This window comes from Parasteatoda tepidariorum, chromosome 6 (assembly GCF_982258835.1).
Source record: "Parasteatoda tepidariorum strain Cologne lab strain chromosome 6, Ptep-v5.0, whole genome shotgun sequence".
Taxonomy (NCBI): Eukaryota; Metazoa; Arthropoda; class Arachnida; order Araneae; family Theridiidae; genus Parasteatoda; species Parasteatoda tepidariorum.
The window spans coordinates 6,691,647-6,710,885 of NC_141760.1; the positions used below are offsets into that span (position 1 = coordinate 6,691,647).

General features: G+C 28.3%; 1 protein-coding gene across 1 annotated transcript; it reads right to left on the minus strand.

The window, feature by feature from the left end:
* Nucleotides 1-7,794: 7,794 nt before the first annotated feature.
* Sgsh (N-sulfoglucosamine sulfohydrolase) lies at nt 7,795-18,249 on the minus strand. The gene is made up of 6 exons (XM_016069515.5): nt 17,907-18,249; nt 15,945-16,211; nt 14,544-14,700; nt 13,450-13,688; nt 11,502-11,677; nt 7,795-10,068 (listed from the first exon to the last, which is right to left on the minus strand). The coding sequence occupies exons 1-6, from the start codon at nt 17,992-17,994 to the stop codon at nt 9,469-9,471; spliced, it is 1,527 nt and encodes a 508-aa protein (XP_015925001.2). The 5' UTR covers nt 17,995-18,249; the 3' UTR covers nt 7,795-9,468.
* Nucleotides 18,250-19,239: the final 990 nt, after the last annotated feature.

Sequence of the window (19,239 nt, forward strand, 5' to 3'; positions counted from 1 at the left end):
TTTTTTCATACGTTACAAGCTGTAGATTTGAATAATTTATAATCCCTGCAAATATTGCATCCACTTTAAATTTTTCTGATTATACCCATTTTATCATCAAAGGAGAATGTTTTACGTTTAGGGATGGGAAAGTCAGATTAATGAACTAGAAAAAATGCTTATTGCTACATTCCTTTCTATAGATGGTTTTAAAAATTGATATATGTATTTATTTTAAAGTAGAAATTTTAAAATTATTTCAGCAAAATATAGAAAAAAAATCAGTTGAATGCAGAAAAAAGTTCATAATATCCAACTTCCTCACTTTTTTTTATTCACTATATCCACAAGAAATAACATTATACGTGCATAGCAAGGCACGGGCTATATTCGTGAGCTCACTATAACGGGTTTGACTGTAATAATAGTAAAAAATAAATTAAAAAACTGTGGATCGGAAGACAAAATTCATGCCTGAGAGGTGTTAAGTTGTTCTGAATAAATTTTTACTGAGTGGCTCATGACTCTTTTTCAGGCGAGCAGTTTAAAGTAAATAATCCTAAAGTTGATGAATATTGTGATAATTATTTGGAATAAATTAAAACTATGAGAGAAAGAACATCTACTAATAATATAGCCGATAAATTAACTACCTCTTTTAATCCTATATAATTTCTACTTAATCTTTTGTATCCCATTGGTATTCATCAGTTCTGTTCATATTTTATCCTACTGTATTTATTTTGACCGAGTAGAGTTAATAAACATGTGTGATTCGTGAATCAAATTGTTATTGTAAACATTTCTTAATGCTGTAAAGTGGCACTGAATTAAGGAAAGACTATGCTATGGAATTTGTTTAGTTCTGCGTCTTATTTGTGTACACTTGAGGGCACTATTTGAACTGTAGTACTGTGATAATTGTTAATCAGTCCTTTCAACTGCTAGTATGAGCTGAAGTTCTGATAAAGATGCTTTCCATTGTGAATGAACAGTAGGTGCTTAATGCATTTAGTTTCTGAGATTGTCAGCTTGTAATTTAAAAGTTGACAGTTTTAACAAAGTCCATTATGATGTTATGCAAGGTATGTTTAAAACCTTGTATCTCTTTATGTAGTAATCTTTGCATAGTGTTTCTTTTAATGTTACCAAAATTATCTTATTTTTTATGATCACAACAGTTTTCATTGGTGCACTATCTGAACACAATTTCTTTTTGGGTAGTTGTTACGTTTATTTTTATAAAAAGATATTGTATTTGGAAACGATTATTTATATTAAAAAAATTTTTTTGTGTTTTGTTGCATACAATTATATATTATTGTATGCAGAAGATTTGTCGAACTCAAATGGTTATTCATGATGATGTAAAAATACATCAATGTGTTTTGTTTTTTTTTTATTTAGTAAAAAATTGTGTTTTTTGTTTCATTAACTACACCTATTTCCCAGTTCATTTCAACTTTTAATTATTAAAAACAAGGGTTAAGAGTGTACTGAGAATATGGGGATGATAGGGGGGAAAATCTCATTAGACCAAACTGCAAAAGACTGCCTTGAATAATCTTGGTATAAGGCAATTTAGTGGTATCAGATGCAGTCAGTGAAGTCAAACATTAGCACAAATTACCAATCACTGATTATCAGCAATCGAGTATTAATTAAATATGTAGTGGGATATTATCAAAGAGATATTACCTTGGCAACCCCTTGCATGTACATAAATGAGGTGCAGCATCACATAACTTGCATAATTATTATCTATCCTTAATCTAGTGGCATTTCAATGTAAATTATTTATAAAAACTTCTTTTTTTTATATATATAAATTTAGTAATTTGAGAGACAAGAGAAAAGTTATTGAACTGTACATGCAGTCTGATAAATGTATGCTTTAATGACAAACCTGAATTAAAAGTATTATTCAATCATTAATTTATTTCAATTAGTGACTTTGCATTTATTTTTGCATAATGAAATACAATTTATATTGTGTTATAAAAATAATAAAATTTATATTAATGTTTTGTAAAGTAATTTCCTTTGCCCTTTTATTTGCTTCAACATTTGATATACAAATGTTAAGTTGTGATTTTTTTTTTTTTTCTATTGAATTCTTTTTTATTGTATTTTATTTTTACCAAGTATTCTAGACCGTATTCTATTTATTTATTGTAATATTGTGTTTTAAAAATTTATTTTAAACATTGTATCTTTAAATAGTGTAGTTTAATGTTTCTTTGTATAATAACAAAATCATTTGAAAAGATTTGTAATTTAGACAATTTCTTCATCATTGAAAAATATTAAAAAAACCTGTTTCACCCAATAATGACTAGAGTCTCTAGTGATGGTTCGAATAGTTCATTGTATGGTCACAAAAATATTTGATTCAACATAAATCATTTTTTTGATTTGAACTTTATGAAGTCAGACTCAAAATTAATGATTACAATCTCAAGAAGAAAAGAGTTATTTAATATTTTTTTTCCAGCAATTATTTTTTTCCAGAATTTATTTATTTTGCATTGTTTCTCTAAATTTTACAAAATTTTTAATCTTTTCTTGCATTTTTGTGCAGTTTTTTAAATGTAAATTTTAGGTTTTTAATCTTCTTATTCTGAATAATTTTAAAAAGATTTTTTTAGTAATTTTTAAATGCCCTGTTTTCCCATTTTTATGCTACTTTAAAAAAAATATGCCCGATCGAGTTTTTGAATTATTTGAATCCCATTACTGATTCTATTGCATTCCAACACTTTGATTTCATAATCTGTGACAAACGTTGATAGGTTATATTCTGCTGACGAATCGAGGAAGTTATCATTGTTTTGTTCGATGTATTTTCCTAATTGTGGTTTTAAATTTATTTATGTTTGCTCAAATGATAAACTACTGATGAATTGAATCATAGTGTTAATACCCGGGATATATTCATAATCTTGATTCAAAATTGTGTCACAATGTGCCTTTTATACTAGCATGATTTCCAAATCATCAGAAAGGGATGACTCTTACAATATTGCCAATATTTATTTGTCTTTAGCTCATTGTTCAACCTTAATCAAACTTAACTAACCACTACCTGGTAATTTGAAGTCAATAATTTTTTAATAGTTTATAGAAAAATAAAATAATATACACTAATATTTTTAGATAACTTATTAATAGAAAAAACTTAACTATCACTAGTAGCCTAACTTTATACTCAATAGAAAGGAGATGTAACAGTTGTTTTTGAATAACATGTTACAGCTATTACAATATGAAATCGTGTATGTTGTAAGTATCTGTTACAAAATAACTGACTTTTTGCCTTGTAACATCTCATTATAAAAGTATCAGCTATCGCAAATACTTTATCCTCTCTAACTAACGGGAGAAACCGATCCACCATTTTTGTTTTATATTGAATGAAACATATTCAATTCCACGTGATCATCTAACGGTGCTTTCATTAGTTAACCAGTACTCGTTATGCTTCATAATAGCTGAGAGTCAATCTTTCTTTATGACATAAACTATTAATAAAATGAGATTTGCTTTCTTATTTTGTTTATTTTTCTTATAACTGTTCAAACATCAATAAAGAACAGTTGAAACATAAAGCAATATGCTGAAAAAAATAAGCTTTTCACAGTACAATCGATTATATCACACTTTTGAAGCAATTTGTAATAGATCTTTAAAAGTAACATGTTATTTTTGTGAATATAAAATAACTGTTACAAAAGATAGTAGCCATCTCTAATACCCAGGCTAGTATAAACTTTTTGACTTATGATAGTATAACTACTGAACCATGATTGTAACATGTTTTGTACAATTGCACTCAATTGCTGTATTATCTAGCATTTTTTTTATTTTTTTATCCATCATTGCATCAAATTTGAATCAGTTAAGAACTCTAATTGACTCTATTCTGGCTTCAAGTTGAAATTGAAATAACAAATGATTAATTTATTGAAATTGAAGAAATAGTAATTAACTGAATTCTCTCTAGCAGTTTAAAGGAATGAATATACCTCTTATATTTTAATCTAAAATTTTTTGGTTGCGAAATAAGCTGTAATGATCAAAGTTTATATAATCAATATTTATTAATACAATTTTAAATTAATTTCTCATTGTTCATACATAAATGAGACCTTTTAAAAATTGCTAACCTATTTCTTTATTTAAAGCTGAGTTTTGAAAAAAGATCTTGGATAACTTTTAAAGGGAATTTAGCTAATTAGATATTTTTTATAAAATACTTATCTGAATTAAATGAATAATCTGAAGAAACCGAAGCGAAAAATATACTTGGTATTTAAAACCTTCATTCCCTACAAAAATATAAAGATGGAAATATAAAAGCTCTCAGAAATAGGCACCCTATCTCAAGACTTGCCGGGTGTGAATGAACATTTTACGGATGAAGTTACCCTTTATGCCTATTTATTTATTTTGAAAATAGTTTTATGTGATATGATAAAAAAAAAATTATTATTCTAGTTGTTTGTTAAGGGTTGTTTCTAGTTGTTTAACTGTGTAAAAATACTAATTTTCCTGATTGCAATTTGAAATAAATGTATAAACTAATCTGATTTTAAATTTAACTCATTTATCTTTTATGTGTTTGTGCATTTCATTCTATGGAATTTCATTGGTGAGCTTTAAATTGCTGCTGTAAAATTAAGATATGGTATGCTTAAAACAACAGATTAAATTTATTTATCAAATTAAAAAATATGTTTACTTAAAAAAAAAAAAAAAGAAGGCAGAACTCAAAGTTAAATCTTTTATTGAAATATTTTTAAATTTATAACATGAAAAATTAAATGTACTTATATGTTTGTATTCAAAGTATTTTTCTGTGTTCCAATATCTAGTTTTTTTATCACAAATTTAATTTTTCCAAGTGAGAAAGTACAATTATTGTACTTGTGTTGTAAATTTGGTTTAATTATATTTTAATTGATTGTAAAAATTTCATGTTTTTAAATTTCTAATGAATGTTACAACTTTCAAGTTTTTTTTTTAAATGTCTGTAAACAATGATAGAGAAAGTACAATTATTGTAATTATGTTGTGAAATTGACAAAATTAGAATTGTTCACTTTTAATTCTGATACTTGTTTTAAAAAAATGTAAAGTTTAATTAATACAAGTATGAAACTGTTTCTAGTCATTATAAGTCTGGCATTACTTAATGAAAAATATCTTAATCTAGTTAATATAAACATCTGTAATGGTGTTTAATTTTAAATTCACCTGTTTTCTTTGACTGTGATTTTATGTGTGATGTTCTTTCTGTGGTTCTCTGCATCAATAAAATGTAGATACAATGCCCACTGCACCTATACTTGATTATAGGTTTGTTTAAAAAGTTATGTTCTAGCTTATTTTCATAAGTTTTATATTTCTTATGAAACTTATTAATTTTAGTACTGTATAATAATTGTAGCATTTAATATTAACATCATCATTGTTATTCACATAATTTTAGATTCATCCACAACATATGAAATAAAGTTTTTTTTTTTAAGAAAAGAGGCAGATATTTATTGTTTATCACTTTGTCCAACTATTTATTTGAGACCGGGAGTTGTGAATTCGATCGTGGTAGCCGAAACGACGAGCCTGTATACACAGCAAGGTGCACATGAAATTTGACCTCGCTGAAAATCCTCATGATGGTTATGGTGTGGAAACTCGGAAAGAGGAGTACCAGCTCAGGCGCTGTCCATGTCGTTTGACCTGGATCAAAATTACGTGGCATTCCTACCATGACCATTAAAAGATAGTCTTAAAAATGGAGGGTGCTTAGCCATGGTAGGGAGGTGATGATGATCTCCAATTACTTTAGTTCTCCAGATTCAGCGTTTAGAAAATGAACAAAAATTATTCTCTCTTCCAAAGAGGAAATTGTTTTCTCTTTCCACACTGTTACAAGATTGAGTTTCTTGTAATATTTCCAGTCTGATTTATGGGTGGAGTAATCTCTAGTTGTGGCACTTCCGCACTAGATTATGTGACAGAACATTCCTAACTTTGAACCAATTAAAGAGTGAGAAAGGAAGTTCAAAACCCTGAAGACAAGAGACTGGTATGAACAGTTAATTTTTGCATTATAATTTCAAACTATTATATAATGCAAAAATAGGGCCACATTCTTTTATAATATATATATATATAATTATATATATATATATATATATTATAATTTACCAATAAAAATGCATTTAAACAATTAAATTATTCTTAAAAATTAGAAACTTTCCAACACTAAACATTTATGCTGAATCTTGCCAATGGTTACCAAAAAAATCTCAAATAAAATTTTTTATTTATGCAACTAATCGGGCAATATTTTCAAAGATCAGATTAATTGAAAACCCTATAAGCTGTGTATCATTTTAACACATTTAGCTTTCAGAAGGTACTGGAAGAAATTTGCTTAAATCAGAATGATGTGATCATTCAGAATAGATTAAACTTACTAATTATTCAAAATTCAAACTAAATCTAGTTATTTTCACTATGCATTTTTAAAACAGGCTTTGTACATACTATTTGCTACAAAAATTCAGTTGGCAAAACTATTCAGTTTGTTGAAGCAAAATGAGTTAATTTTAAAATATTCTGGTATAAAATATGATAAATATTGCTCAAAATAATTGCAAAATCTTAACTTTCAAAAAAATTGAGATTTTTTTAAAAAATAAGATAAATAAAATAAAATCCTCCATCCATAGTGCGAATGTAATATGTTTATATTTTTAAGTATAATAGTTTAATAAGAACCAGATGGCTATATTATTTATTTTATTCTATTAATATAACATCAAAAATTAAGAATAACTAGATGTCTATTTTAAATTTTTGATGGTGAAATTTTGATGGTATATAATTAAACATAATATGCTGCTAAAATTAGAATATCGAGATATACACTGCAGAAATTTTTGTTTTTGTGTACTAGGTGCATATTAGCTCCATCCATTGGTATGGTGGTTTCAGTTTTTGCCTGCTGGGGCTTTGGTTTTTTACCAGTGTTAAGGACTAACTGTCAGATCAGATTCCACTTTTCTAATTGTGTGATGTGATTCAGACTTAACTAATGTCCTGACGGTTATGGTTGGAGATAATGGATACTAATTACGGTAGTACAGTGTGTGTGCATGCACAAGTATTGTCTTTCTATCATCATTAACCGATTAAAAGCCCAATTTTTTTTCATCAGTTGTTAGTTTCAGCAATCGCAAAAAAAAAAAGCTCCATTAAAAAAAGTGACTTTATAATAATTTTTTAAAAATCTTTTATCAAAATGAATATTTTTTTTTATCCTGTAGCTGCTACTGGATTTTTTGAAAAGAATAAAAAATGTTTGCTTGATGTGGAAACAGTTCTTTTTCAATTCAGAAGAATTCCGTACACTCATCACACTAAGTCAAAATGGGTGAAGAATGCTTCCAAACGGTCACTAATAAATTATAATTATAGCTCAAGCTGGAATACTTTGGTACTCAATTTTGATAAGTTAAAAATTGTAAGCAGAGTTAGAATTTGAATAGAATATTCCATTTTGTCTAATACCAATATTAGGCATGCTTTATTAAAAATGCTTTCATATTTTGTTTTGATTTGGTAAATAACAAATAATTTGAATAAATGCAAAGGATTAGCAATAAGGCATTATTCTTCTACATATGAAAGAAAGTGGTTGAAAAGTAAATTTATTCAAATTACTGTATAAGAAAAAAAACAGTCAAGTTCCTTGTTCATATTTTAAAAAACTTAACAATTTATATGTAAAAGTAGACAAGCACATTCTTGTATACAAAATAATTTATTCTATTTAAACTAAAGTTTTACATCAGAACAATTAATCAGTCTCAAGCATACAACACATCAGAACAATTGAACACATATATATACAGATTACAGAAAGTTACAATAAAAGAAACAAGCAAATTATTCTGAAACTTGTTCTTTATGCACATATTTTGTCACAACAATAAAAGATATACATGTTTATCGGTCTAAAATTTTATAGTGTTTATGACTGATTGCATTTACAATCATTTCAATAAATAAGTATGTTTTAGTGGTTTAAAAAGTCACTATCTCCATAGAGTAGAACAGAAGCTATTTTCAATATAAGTTGTTAGTAAACTCTCTTATAAAATCTAAACTCAGTGGCATGACAGCCCATAGAGGGCCCATCTCAGTTTTCTTGAGCTCTGGGGTGCAGGAGCAGAAGTTCCAGTTAGGTGGTCAGCCAAACGCGGAACCTCCAGTGTTTAGTTTTCACCCATTTATCGACCCACTGAAGGAATGAAAGGCTGAGTCAACCTTGCCCGGCCCGAGAATCGAACCCAGGACCTGAGGCACAGGTGCACGAAGCGCTACCATTCAGCCACCGGGCTACTAGTAAAGTAAAATAAAGTTGTAAAACCGATAGGTCTTGATAAAAAAAGTATTTTGCGAAATTTATAACCTTGATATTTATTTGCTGTTATTTATCTGTACTAGTTATTGTTAATAACTTTCATCAAATTCTATCCTGATAATGGAAATACATATGAAATCATTGATAAAGACTGTTAGCCACTATTGGATTAGTATACGCCCAACACCACTGTTTTTGATTCAAGATATTCTTTTGAAGAAAAAAAAAAACAATTTGATTTAAATCAAAAAATGATTGCTTAAATACCAGATTCGAAATGTACATTCCATAATAAAATTGTATTAAAAATAACATGTGGAAATCTATAACAATGCTTTTCAGCATTGTTATAGATTTCCACATGATATTTTCGTACGTCCTATTAAAAATATGAGGATTTTAAGCATGTCAAAATTCGTAGAAAAAATTGCCAGAAGAACGATCAAAATGGGACGCTGATTTATTCTGGAATCTGAAGATTGGACGCATTTTATTCTTGGGCCTGTAACTTGGTCACCACTTCTGGCGATTAAGGTTTACTTTGGTAGCCAGTTTCTATGCAAGGGTCACCCGTTCACGACTGACGGCAGCTAATCTATGAGATCTATCTCAATCCTAAATTAAATCAGTCCACTCGATCTGTTACTATGATTTGATACTGAATATTCATGGGAAACACTAAAATGACTAGATAAAAATTATCTTAATCTGTATAGTAAGTAGTTTATTCAGCAATAAAAAATAAACACATTTTTAAAGCAATGTATAGATGTATACACAATTACAAGCTCTAACAATGAATAATTTGGGAGCAGGACATATTTAAAAAATAAAATTTGTACTTGTATATATTTATTGTGATCTAAGGTTAGAGCTTTATTTGTTCATATATCTTCATAAAAATTTAATAAATTATGCATTAAAAATAGAGATACAATTAATTGAGTAAAATATATGATATTTGGCATCCTGTTGCAGATTGCATCTAGGACATAGGCTTTATAGGTCCATGTAATTATAAAGTCCTGCATATTAAGTAGTAAATTTATAAATTAAGCAAGATCTACAAGATGATTATAAAGCGGCAAACATTGGGGATTGTCCTTGAACCGTCCTGTATCTTCTAGTACAGCATATGGTGAACAAATCCAAGGATCATTAGTCTTGACTGACCAATCCCATAGTGCTTGCATCAATTTTTTAACCACATCACTATATACAGGATATGGTATCAAATTCCGCAATTCATGGGGGTCTTCTTTCAAGTTGTACAACTCCCATTGATCTCTATAGTAATAGTTAGACAGATTTTTATACCAGTTGGTTGGCAGTCCATCTAACGTTTTATTGAGGAGATCTTGAAACGTTGGAGAAATAAAAAAATCTTGATCTATAGGGAAAGGCATTTTGAAGTTTAAGTTGTGTATGAGTTTGTATTCTTTAGTTCTTATGACTCGCATGGGGTAATACATAGTTGCTTCATGTAAATTGTGACTACCAAATACAGTTTCTTCATTTTGTGTTAAGTTTAGAAGAGATTTCCCAGTCAACTTGACACTTGCCTTATTTAGTTTGTAATCTGGATAGCTTATGTTGAACCAGTCTAATATTGTTGGCGCAATGTCTAGCAGGCTTACCATTGAATTTGATTCCTGAAAACAAGAAATATACTTTTATTAATTTTTTTTTCTAATTCATAGTCGTGACAGGAACTACATTCCAAATTATTGGTTTTAAAACTCAAAAGAAAAACTTGAGAGAAATAAAAATATAAATAACCATAAAATATATTTTTGTAAACATTTTCTATGGTGTGAGAAGAATTACTTGCCTATTTATTGTATAATAAAGTAACAAAGATAAGAAAGTGTATAAGGATTAAGAAAAAAAGGATTAGTTATTTACTACTTCATAATATCTGCAAAAATTGAATTCCTAATTATCATAAAATACTGTCAGAAAAATTGCATCGGATTTCAAAAAAAATATTACTTAAAATTACCTTTCCAATTTCTTAATCCAATTAAAAATTTCAATTCTAACAATAGTAGAAATTGCAACAAATTTTCGTAAAATTAAATAATGGAAAATTTAAAATATAAATAGTAGTAAGATATTTCTTTCTAATTTTTAATAGTGATAAAAATTTATTTCATAAATATGTCATAGGGATACAACAGGTCTTAAACTACTAAAAAATAAAACCTATCTTAATCATTTTGTTTTCTTATAAACTAATAAAATGTACCATAAGTATAACAATTAAAATTTAAATCATACTAAAACCTGATTGATAACAATAAAGATAAAATAAAGTAAAACAGAGGTTTGATTGGAATACCCACGGAAAGAAGAAAACATTAAACAACTTGGTGCAGGACAGTTAATATTGAATTAAAGATCATTAATAAACCATCAAAAGTGATGAAACTTTTGGGCCACTAATACCATGAGATAAAAAATGTAGCCCCTAAGCTCCAAACTGGAGTTAAGAATGAGGTAAAAATAAATCACATTAATCATAGCAATTTATAATCATCAAAAAGAATGAGTTTTATAAATATACAGAATATATTATTCCATTTTTTCACTTTTGTTTTGAAAATTTCTTAAAAAATTTCAAACCTTCATTATAATTAATTCATCAATGTATAAGAAAAACTTTATTAAACTTTTAAGTCCTGATACCCAAAGTGTTTAGTTTGATCCAATAAAATTGAACAACTATGAAATCTAGTTTAAAAAAATAGTAAAAGAAATTGTGTGGATCATTTGTCATATATTTTTCTCTTATATGAAATATAAGGAAAAAGGATTATAGGAGAGCCCACCGTATATTATGTAAATAGATTCAAAATAAATATTTTTTTAAATAAAATCTTTTTGGTGATTCAGACTTCCAAGCTTCTAAAAAATGACCAACAATTAGAAAAATCAATTTAAAAAATGGTTTGCTCATGCTACTTTAGAAACCAGATATTTAATCTTGCACTAAATTTGAAAATAAGTTAAAAGTTTGTTAACAAATTGTGCTACTCAAAAGAATTTTAAAAAGAAATATTTTTAAAACAACCACCATATTTACTTTATTATGTAATTCTGGTTTCTTAGGAATGTGTAATAAGAATGGTTCAGCCATTCCAGGATCATAAAGATTAGTGCGGCCACTAGGAAACGGTATTCCATTGTCAGAAGTAAAAATAACTAAAGTATCATTTTCATAATTAAACTTCTTGATTTCATCCAGTATCAATCCAATACCTAAACATAAATGAAATAGATAAATACATAAAATTATTTAGCAGCAACCATTATTATGTATCATTTAGTATAATCTATATAAACAATCTTATTATTGTTGTCAAATACCAAAACATAAATGAAATAGATAAATGCAGTGTTCTCCATAAGCGTTTTTAGAAGAATGGCCCGTCTGCCTGCCCTTTGATCCCTATAAAAGCGCCCTCCCTTAATGACGATTAAATCTTGCAAAAAAATAGAAATTAGTTATCCTCCGTAAAACAACACATTATTTTTTAAATTCATCCATTGTAGTTTCAATCTAAGGCCATTAATTCAAGTTAGCTTATAGTTTGATCATCAATTTTACTTGCATTTAAACTAATTTAATTACGTGTTAAATATATCTGATTCAAATTACAGAAAATATATATCATATTTCATAAAATATGCTTGTCCTGTACAAATCTGATTTCATAACAGATGCTCTGTACAGATCCTTATTTCAGCATGAACATATAATTTTAATTGCACGATTGTAACTAAGAAATGCTAAAGTATACCTGTAGAAACAATTTTCACCTTCATGGCACATAAACAACTGCTTTTCAATATTGTATTTATGCTTAAAGGAGTTTTACCTACCAGTAAACTTGGTTAAAAAATCTTTCTTTTTTTTAAATTTTATTTCTTGAGTTATACTACATTAAATGTACTAACATAATCTGAAAGAAAACTAATTTGAGATTATTGTTCCAAATTTCAATGAAAAGTAATGAAGCATTATAATTATTTATTTATTTATAATAATGTGAGCATGATATCAAGATTCAAAAGCCATTATGTCAAAAATATGTTTTCAAGCTGGTAACAAACATTTCTCAGCTTCTATACATTATATTTATAAATTTTTGTTTTGTTTCTATATTTAGCTCAACCATATTTTCATTAGTGGTTACTTGTTCAGTTTTCCTCTTTAATTTCTTCTTCAATGACACACCAATCTGGTGTGGATCATGGCCTTTTCAAAAACAGATTTCCATCTTGGCCTACCACACCCTTGTTTTTCAGTTCTCGATTTTAAGTATTTTTAGATCTTATTCAAGGCAATCAATATTTGTCTTCCCCTTGCTTTACGATTTTTATTTAATTTTTCAAAGTTGTTCAAAGACTAATTTTTCGAGGGAAACATCTAAAGTTGAAGATTGAAACATCACTGTTTCACCTTGTCTTTAATCACCTTTTTTACGAATTTTATGATTAAGTATTAGTTTTTATTATTTTTTATGAAATCCTGCCAGAATGATATATATATTTTTTGTGGTCAAGGGAATGTCATAATTTTAAATTATTTTTGTTTAGGAGAGACCATCCTATGTAATAGGTCATTGATTTTTTTTTCTTTTTGTAAAATTTCACTTTAAGACTTCATGAAAGTTGGTTTAAAAAATGTACATTATTGAACGAGGCAGATCTTATGGCTAAAAGGATTGCAAAAAGAAAACGACTTTCAAATCTTCGAATTGGATAACTGGATGAACTTGAATGAGATCTTAAAGTCATGAAAGTCACAAATTATAAAAAGAAAGCTAAGGATAAGAAAATTTGGAGATGTGTCATGAGGAAGACCAAATGGGTTGTAGTGCAAATGAGTAATAAGTAAACAAATAAAATGCAATTAAAATACAGGTTATGATGTAATTGATAGGGTAACAAAAACACTGATGCAACTGGTGAAATTGTTTGAACTTTAACTCAATTTGTATAAAAAGAGATTGGCTTTAATTTCATACCTTGATCCATTCTACTTATAGTAGTGTACTGAGCAGCAATGTCCCTCCTTGCAGCCGGAGTATCAGGGACAAAATATGGTACAAAAACTTCTTCCGGCTTATAGTGGATTGGTTTCCAATCTGGAATGACTCCCATGCCTTCAGCACCATTACCAAATTTTTCACAAAATTCTCCAAACTCTGGATTTGTATGACCACACCGATGAGGATCGTGGAATGCAACATATAAGAAAAATGGCCTGAAAGAAACAACTAATTATTTTTTTTTTTTAGTAATTAATGAGAATTTGTCTCTTTCCTGTTTTAGATATATAATGATGATAAATAAGTTAGCATTACTTAAACAAGACAACTCTCTTTTTCATTTTTTTTTTCCTTATTATTGTATTTAAATTAATTTTGTAAATCTGATAAATTATTACATTATTAAAAAAGTAGTTAAAGTGGAGAGCCAATAATTTCGACAGAAAAAAAGCTTTTTTTTTTTAAATAAAATTAACCATTTTTAAAAAAAGTTATTTAAATCATCCAAATTATAACTCAAACCTTTTTCTTAAAAAAATTTAAAAGCACTAGAATGTCATTAAAATGCCCAAAAAAGGATCAATATGTTTAAGAGTATGTGGATTATTAATAAATCATAATAAAATGTAACTTTATGCAGGTAAAAAGAGTTGAAAAATCGAGAAATAAGTACTAAATGTGTATTATTAATATAATAATGTACTAAATGTTATACCAACAAAATAATATAAGCTAATAAAATAAGCAAGTTTCTTTTTTAGACAATAAAATTTGACAAATTTAATAGATAATATAATATTATTAATCAAAAATAATTATTTTATCAATTATTATTTTTTAACTATTTTATATAGCTATTCATCTATTAATTTTTAGAAACCTTTGACCACCTGTCAGGTGATCTATAACTTGAAAAATCTATAGGTTATTAACTATTCAATTTACTATGTTCTCTAAACTGATAAAAGTTCTTTGCGCAGATAAATTTACGTTATGATATTCTATTCATTGGCGATTACAGTAAAACATAATAAAATCATACTGTTAGACCAATTCAAGTTGCTTCTTACCTTGAAGAAGAATTAGCTGCAGTTAAAAATTTATTAACTAAATTTCGAATTCGAGTAATATTACGCCCCACTTGGTTAATAGAATTGTTCTCTTCTGTGTAAGCAAAATCAAAGGGATATACAGATTCTGGTCCAACATGTTTTTTGCCAATTATTCCTAGAACAAAAAGATAAGTCAGTATCTATAAAATCTTACTAAATTGTTTTATATGTATACAGAATATCTTAAAAATGCAAATCAGGTCATGCACATCAAAAAGATTGAGAATTGCATAGTATTCTATGACCAAAAATGTCATTGCATACAAAGAGAAGCACAAGTGTAGCGTGAGGGGGCACACATTTTTTTCTTCAGAAAACTTTTAATCTATTTTTAAGTTTTAAATATAAATTTACATAGGTATGCATATAAGGCAGAGGCGAGCTAGTGTGGACCTGAAGGTAAGGTAGACATCATGAATAATGCTTTTATTTATTGATCAAATATCTTCTGTGACATATTGTAAATTGGTAACATTGGTGTACACTTCCATGTGTACATTAGAAGGCTTTTCAGAGTCATTGAGCCTCACTTCTGTGGCTCTTGAATATTTCTTCAGTCAAAGTTAATTGACATGAGGAATCTGTGGCAAAATTAGTCAGCACTGTTTTTACAATCAAATAAAATCTTAATGTACCATTGTGTCTTGCAGTTAATGCTATTCAAGATATCAAGTATTGATATCAAGTATTACAACATTATGAAATATAGTCATCTATTTGTATGCATTATGTAATATAAGTGTTTTCAATTAGTAATCTTTCATGTCCTTTCAGAACTTCTACTCTGATCATAGGTTGCTATGCTATTCAGAATCCTTATGACAGACCTTACTTCCCCTAAAAGTTTCTCACAACATTTTTCAGACTTCCTGCAACAAATAATTACATACAATGCAGATTATAGACAGTTAACACTTTTTAATTTTAACTTGATAGGAACTAACTGTAATATTCCAAAATTTGAATTAACTAGAACCAGTTTTTGAACTTCTCATTTCTAAGGGTTGCCAATATAAAAATTTAAGGATGTTATAAAATTTAAAGAGGAAAAAGTGCTTAAAGTATTAGTCTTTGGAAAGGTAATTCAAAAAATTTAAAAAAAAATTATATTAATATTATACAAATATAGGCAAAAACTTGGGATTTTAAGTAATTCATTTTCCTAGGAGTAATGCAAAAAATAATAATGAATAAATAAATAAAATAAAATCTTCAAACGTCTTGCAATATGTTCTACCTAGAGCCACACAAAATATAGTGATGGTTTAGAGAAAAGAAAGTAAGGAAATAAAATTTTGAATTTAAAAAAAAATGTAAAAGCATGACTGTTAGAATAAAAATGTAAGATTGAAGTGATACCTGAGAATATATTTTTCTTTTGGAGCAAAAATGGCAAACTCTTAACTTCATTAAAAGAATTAAAATGGTGCTGTCCTTGATGAAGTCCATACATCCCATTCTGATGCTGAGGGAGTCCTGTCAGAATAGTTGAGCGACTAGGTGAGCAGCTGCTCACAGAGGTGTATGCATTTTTAAATATGACCGATTTTGATGCCAATTCATTCAAATAAGGTGTTTTACACACTTGATTCCCATAAACTTGTGTTTCAAATCCTCCATCATCAGCTAGAATAAATCATTATGTATTTGTTATTAACAGAATGAGTTCCACTCAAAAATTCCGCCCACCCTAATTTGAGGATTAATGTGATGTTTTTATACAATGCATATAAGAAAAAAGGATGAAAATTATTAATGTTTTATTTAAAATAAACACATAGAATGTGATTGTTGTTACATAGAGACAGCATTGTGTAAAACATATTTTTAGTTTAAAATTCTCCTTCTAAGGAATAATGAAATTATTCTTTTAAATTTATTTTTAAAAAAAAAACTTCAAATTAACTGGAAATATTGAAAGTACATATTAAGTGACGTAAAGAAAGCGGCAAATAGAGAAAAAGCTCTTGTGACTGTTATAACAATTTTTATGTCTCACAATCTACATTAAAATTATTTTTCATTATTATTACAAAATACATAAAAACTACAATTTTTGATTCTATATCTAAAATAGATTTTTGATTCTATATCTAAAAAATTTGTAAATGGAGGAATGTTATTAAATGCTTTTTTTTTTGTTACGTTGTCCTTTTTATCATGGAGTTGCCCATTATACTAAACATATTTCTATAAATAAAATTAAAAAATACTCCCCTGGCCACACCAGACAATGTAGATAGACATCAGAATAATTTATTTTGCAAAAGATAGTTCAACTGCAGCAGACATTGGCATTTGCTCACACTTTTATTATCTTTGAGCAATTTGAATGCCCATCTTAATTTTTTGCTACATATCAATCCTTGTTGAGTGATTTGCATTCATCAAGATATATTTATTAACATGATAAATTATGTTTTTAAAACTTTATTAACCCGATTACTATATACAAGCTGGAACTCACTTGAAACAATTCAGTGAATGAAATATTGCACAGACAGTATCAGTGATTTAAAAGCCTTTGAAAGAATAAAATCTCTCCCACTAGATGCATTTAATTTAGCTAAAAAGAGTCATTAATAAATTTTATTGGAAAGAAAATTATTTATGAATTAAAAGATTCCCTATGAGAGTACATAGAATATGAAAAAAATTTTGGACATTGATTTTTTTTACTCTGAATAGAAGAAACACATTAAGGTACAACTTCACATGGCAACCAAGGTATTAAACATATTATAAATGGTATCCTCAAAGTTGATAATCTTATATGAGTGTCATACAAAATATTAAATTTAAATAATGTATTACTTGTAAAATAAATAATTCAATTAAAATAAATTATTCCCATTTTTTTTTTGTTACAGAATTTTACTTTCGAAGAATTTCATAAAAAATTTAATCACTGTAATACTTTAATTTAATATCATAGGAATCACATAATATTTTCAAAAGTAATAACGAAAAATAAAGAAAGGAAAATATAGGAATTTCTAGTCAAACCGAATTTTCTATAACATTTTGCGATTAGCTTGTCACAAAATAATTCAACTAATTATTTTGTTTCTAGTTGTTTAAAAATTATTTTTGAAGGGGATTGCCATTTAGTTATTATTATTTTAGTATTAATACATGAATTAAAAATAATGGTTCAGTTTACTTACATTAGGATTGTTGAAAAGAATCAAATATTGCTTTCTAACACTTAATTTAAAATTAAGATATTTGATTTAAATACTACCAATAAATCATTTGAAAGGAAATCTTCATTTAAGTTATTAATATCATTCAAAAAGAGATCACATTAAGGATACAAACCTACTATCAATAAAACATTCTTCGAAAATACAAAAAGTATCTGTTGTTTTATTAATACAATAAATAAAAAAGTTTTTAGGAAATACATTGAAAAAACTGTTAGATTTATGGACTAAAAATATATATTGATGCAATCGTAGCAGAAATATCCAAGAAAAACATCACACTCCCACAGGAGTTTCGTCTGCTGTTTGTTTAGATTGAAGATAGTAGAAAAGTGCAACGAGCTCTATCTGTTAGCTTATAGCTTTGTATTTCCCTTAATGTTTGAGGCTTAAAAGATAACAAAAATTTGCAGTAAAAAATCAGAAACGACGATCGCAACGCTCGGTTACGCCATCTGGGGAGAAGACCGGTTCCATGCCTTTGGCATTTCTCCTTTCCCTCTCCTCCTCTTTTCTGTTGCACAGGAATGTACTACGATATTTTTGCTTTTCTTAACATTTTCGTTTTTAATTAACAGAAATATTTTTTTAAATTTCCATGATGCTTTCTCTTAGAACAATGTGTAATGTAGTTTTCAGTTCCATACAGTTTTCCGACTTAAAAGATTTTAATCTATCTGAAAATCAAGACAGAACATACTTCCTTCTTCAATTACTCTCCACACGCTAATGGTGAAAGCTTGCGAAGTGTTGCCATAAGAAGAGAGTTTTGCTCTACGCCACCTGTAGTGTCCCGCAGTGGACTGATCGTTAAGACACGGTTCCCAGCAGATCACCGAAGTCAAGCATCATTAGCTGCGGTCAGTGTGCGGGTGGGTGACCACTTGGATCAGTCTGCGTAGAGACCGAGGGTGTGCGGTATTGGTCCTCGTTAAACTGTTCTACCGTAAAGTGCTCGATTTCGCGTGCAGGTCGTCGGGCTACAGAAGCGGGGGTGCCATTCCCATTGCGGAGGATCAAAATTGTGATGGCATGTCTTCGGATCATCCTCAGGGATGTTTCCCAGACCGTCGCCAATAGCCCATTGTGCAGCTCTAGTGCGACGTAAGTGAACAAATCAAATCAGCCACCTGTAGTCTATTTCGACCTTATTACATCACACATTTGGGTACTTTATTTACATCACACTAGAGCTGTACAATGGGCTATTGGTGACGGTCTGGGAAACATCCATGAGGATAATCCGAAGATATGCTAGAGAAATTTCAATCCTCTGCAGAGGAGCTGGCTCCCATGCTTTGGTAGCCTGATGACCTATGCTTGAAGTCGAGCACTTTAAGGTAGAACAGCTTAACGAGGACCGATACCGTGCACAACCGGTCCCTGCGCAGGCTGATCTAAGTGATCACCACCCGCTTACTGATCGTATGCTTGACTTCGGTGTTCTA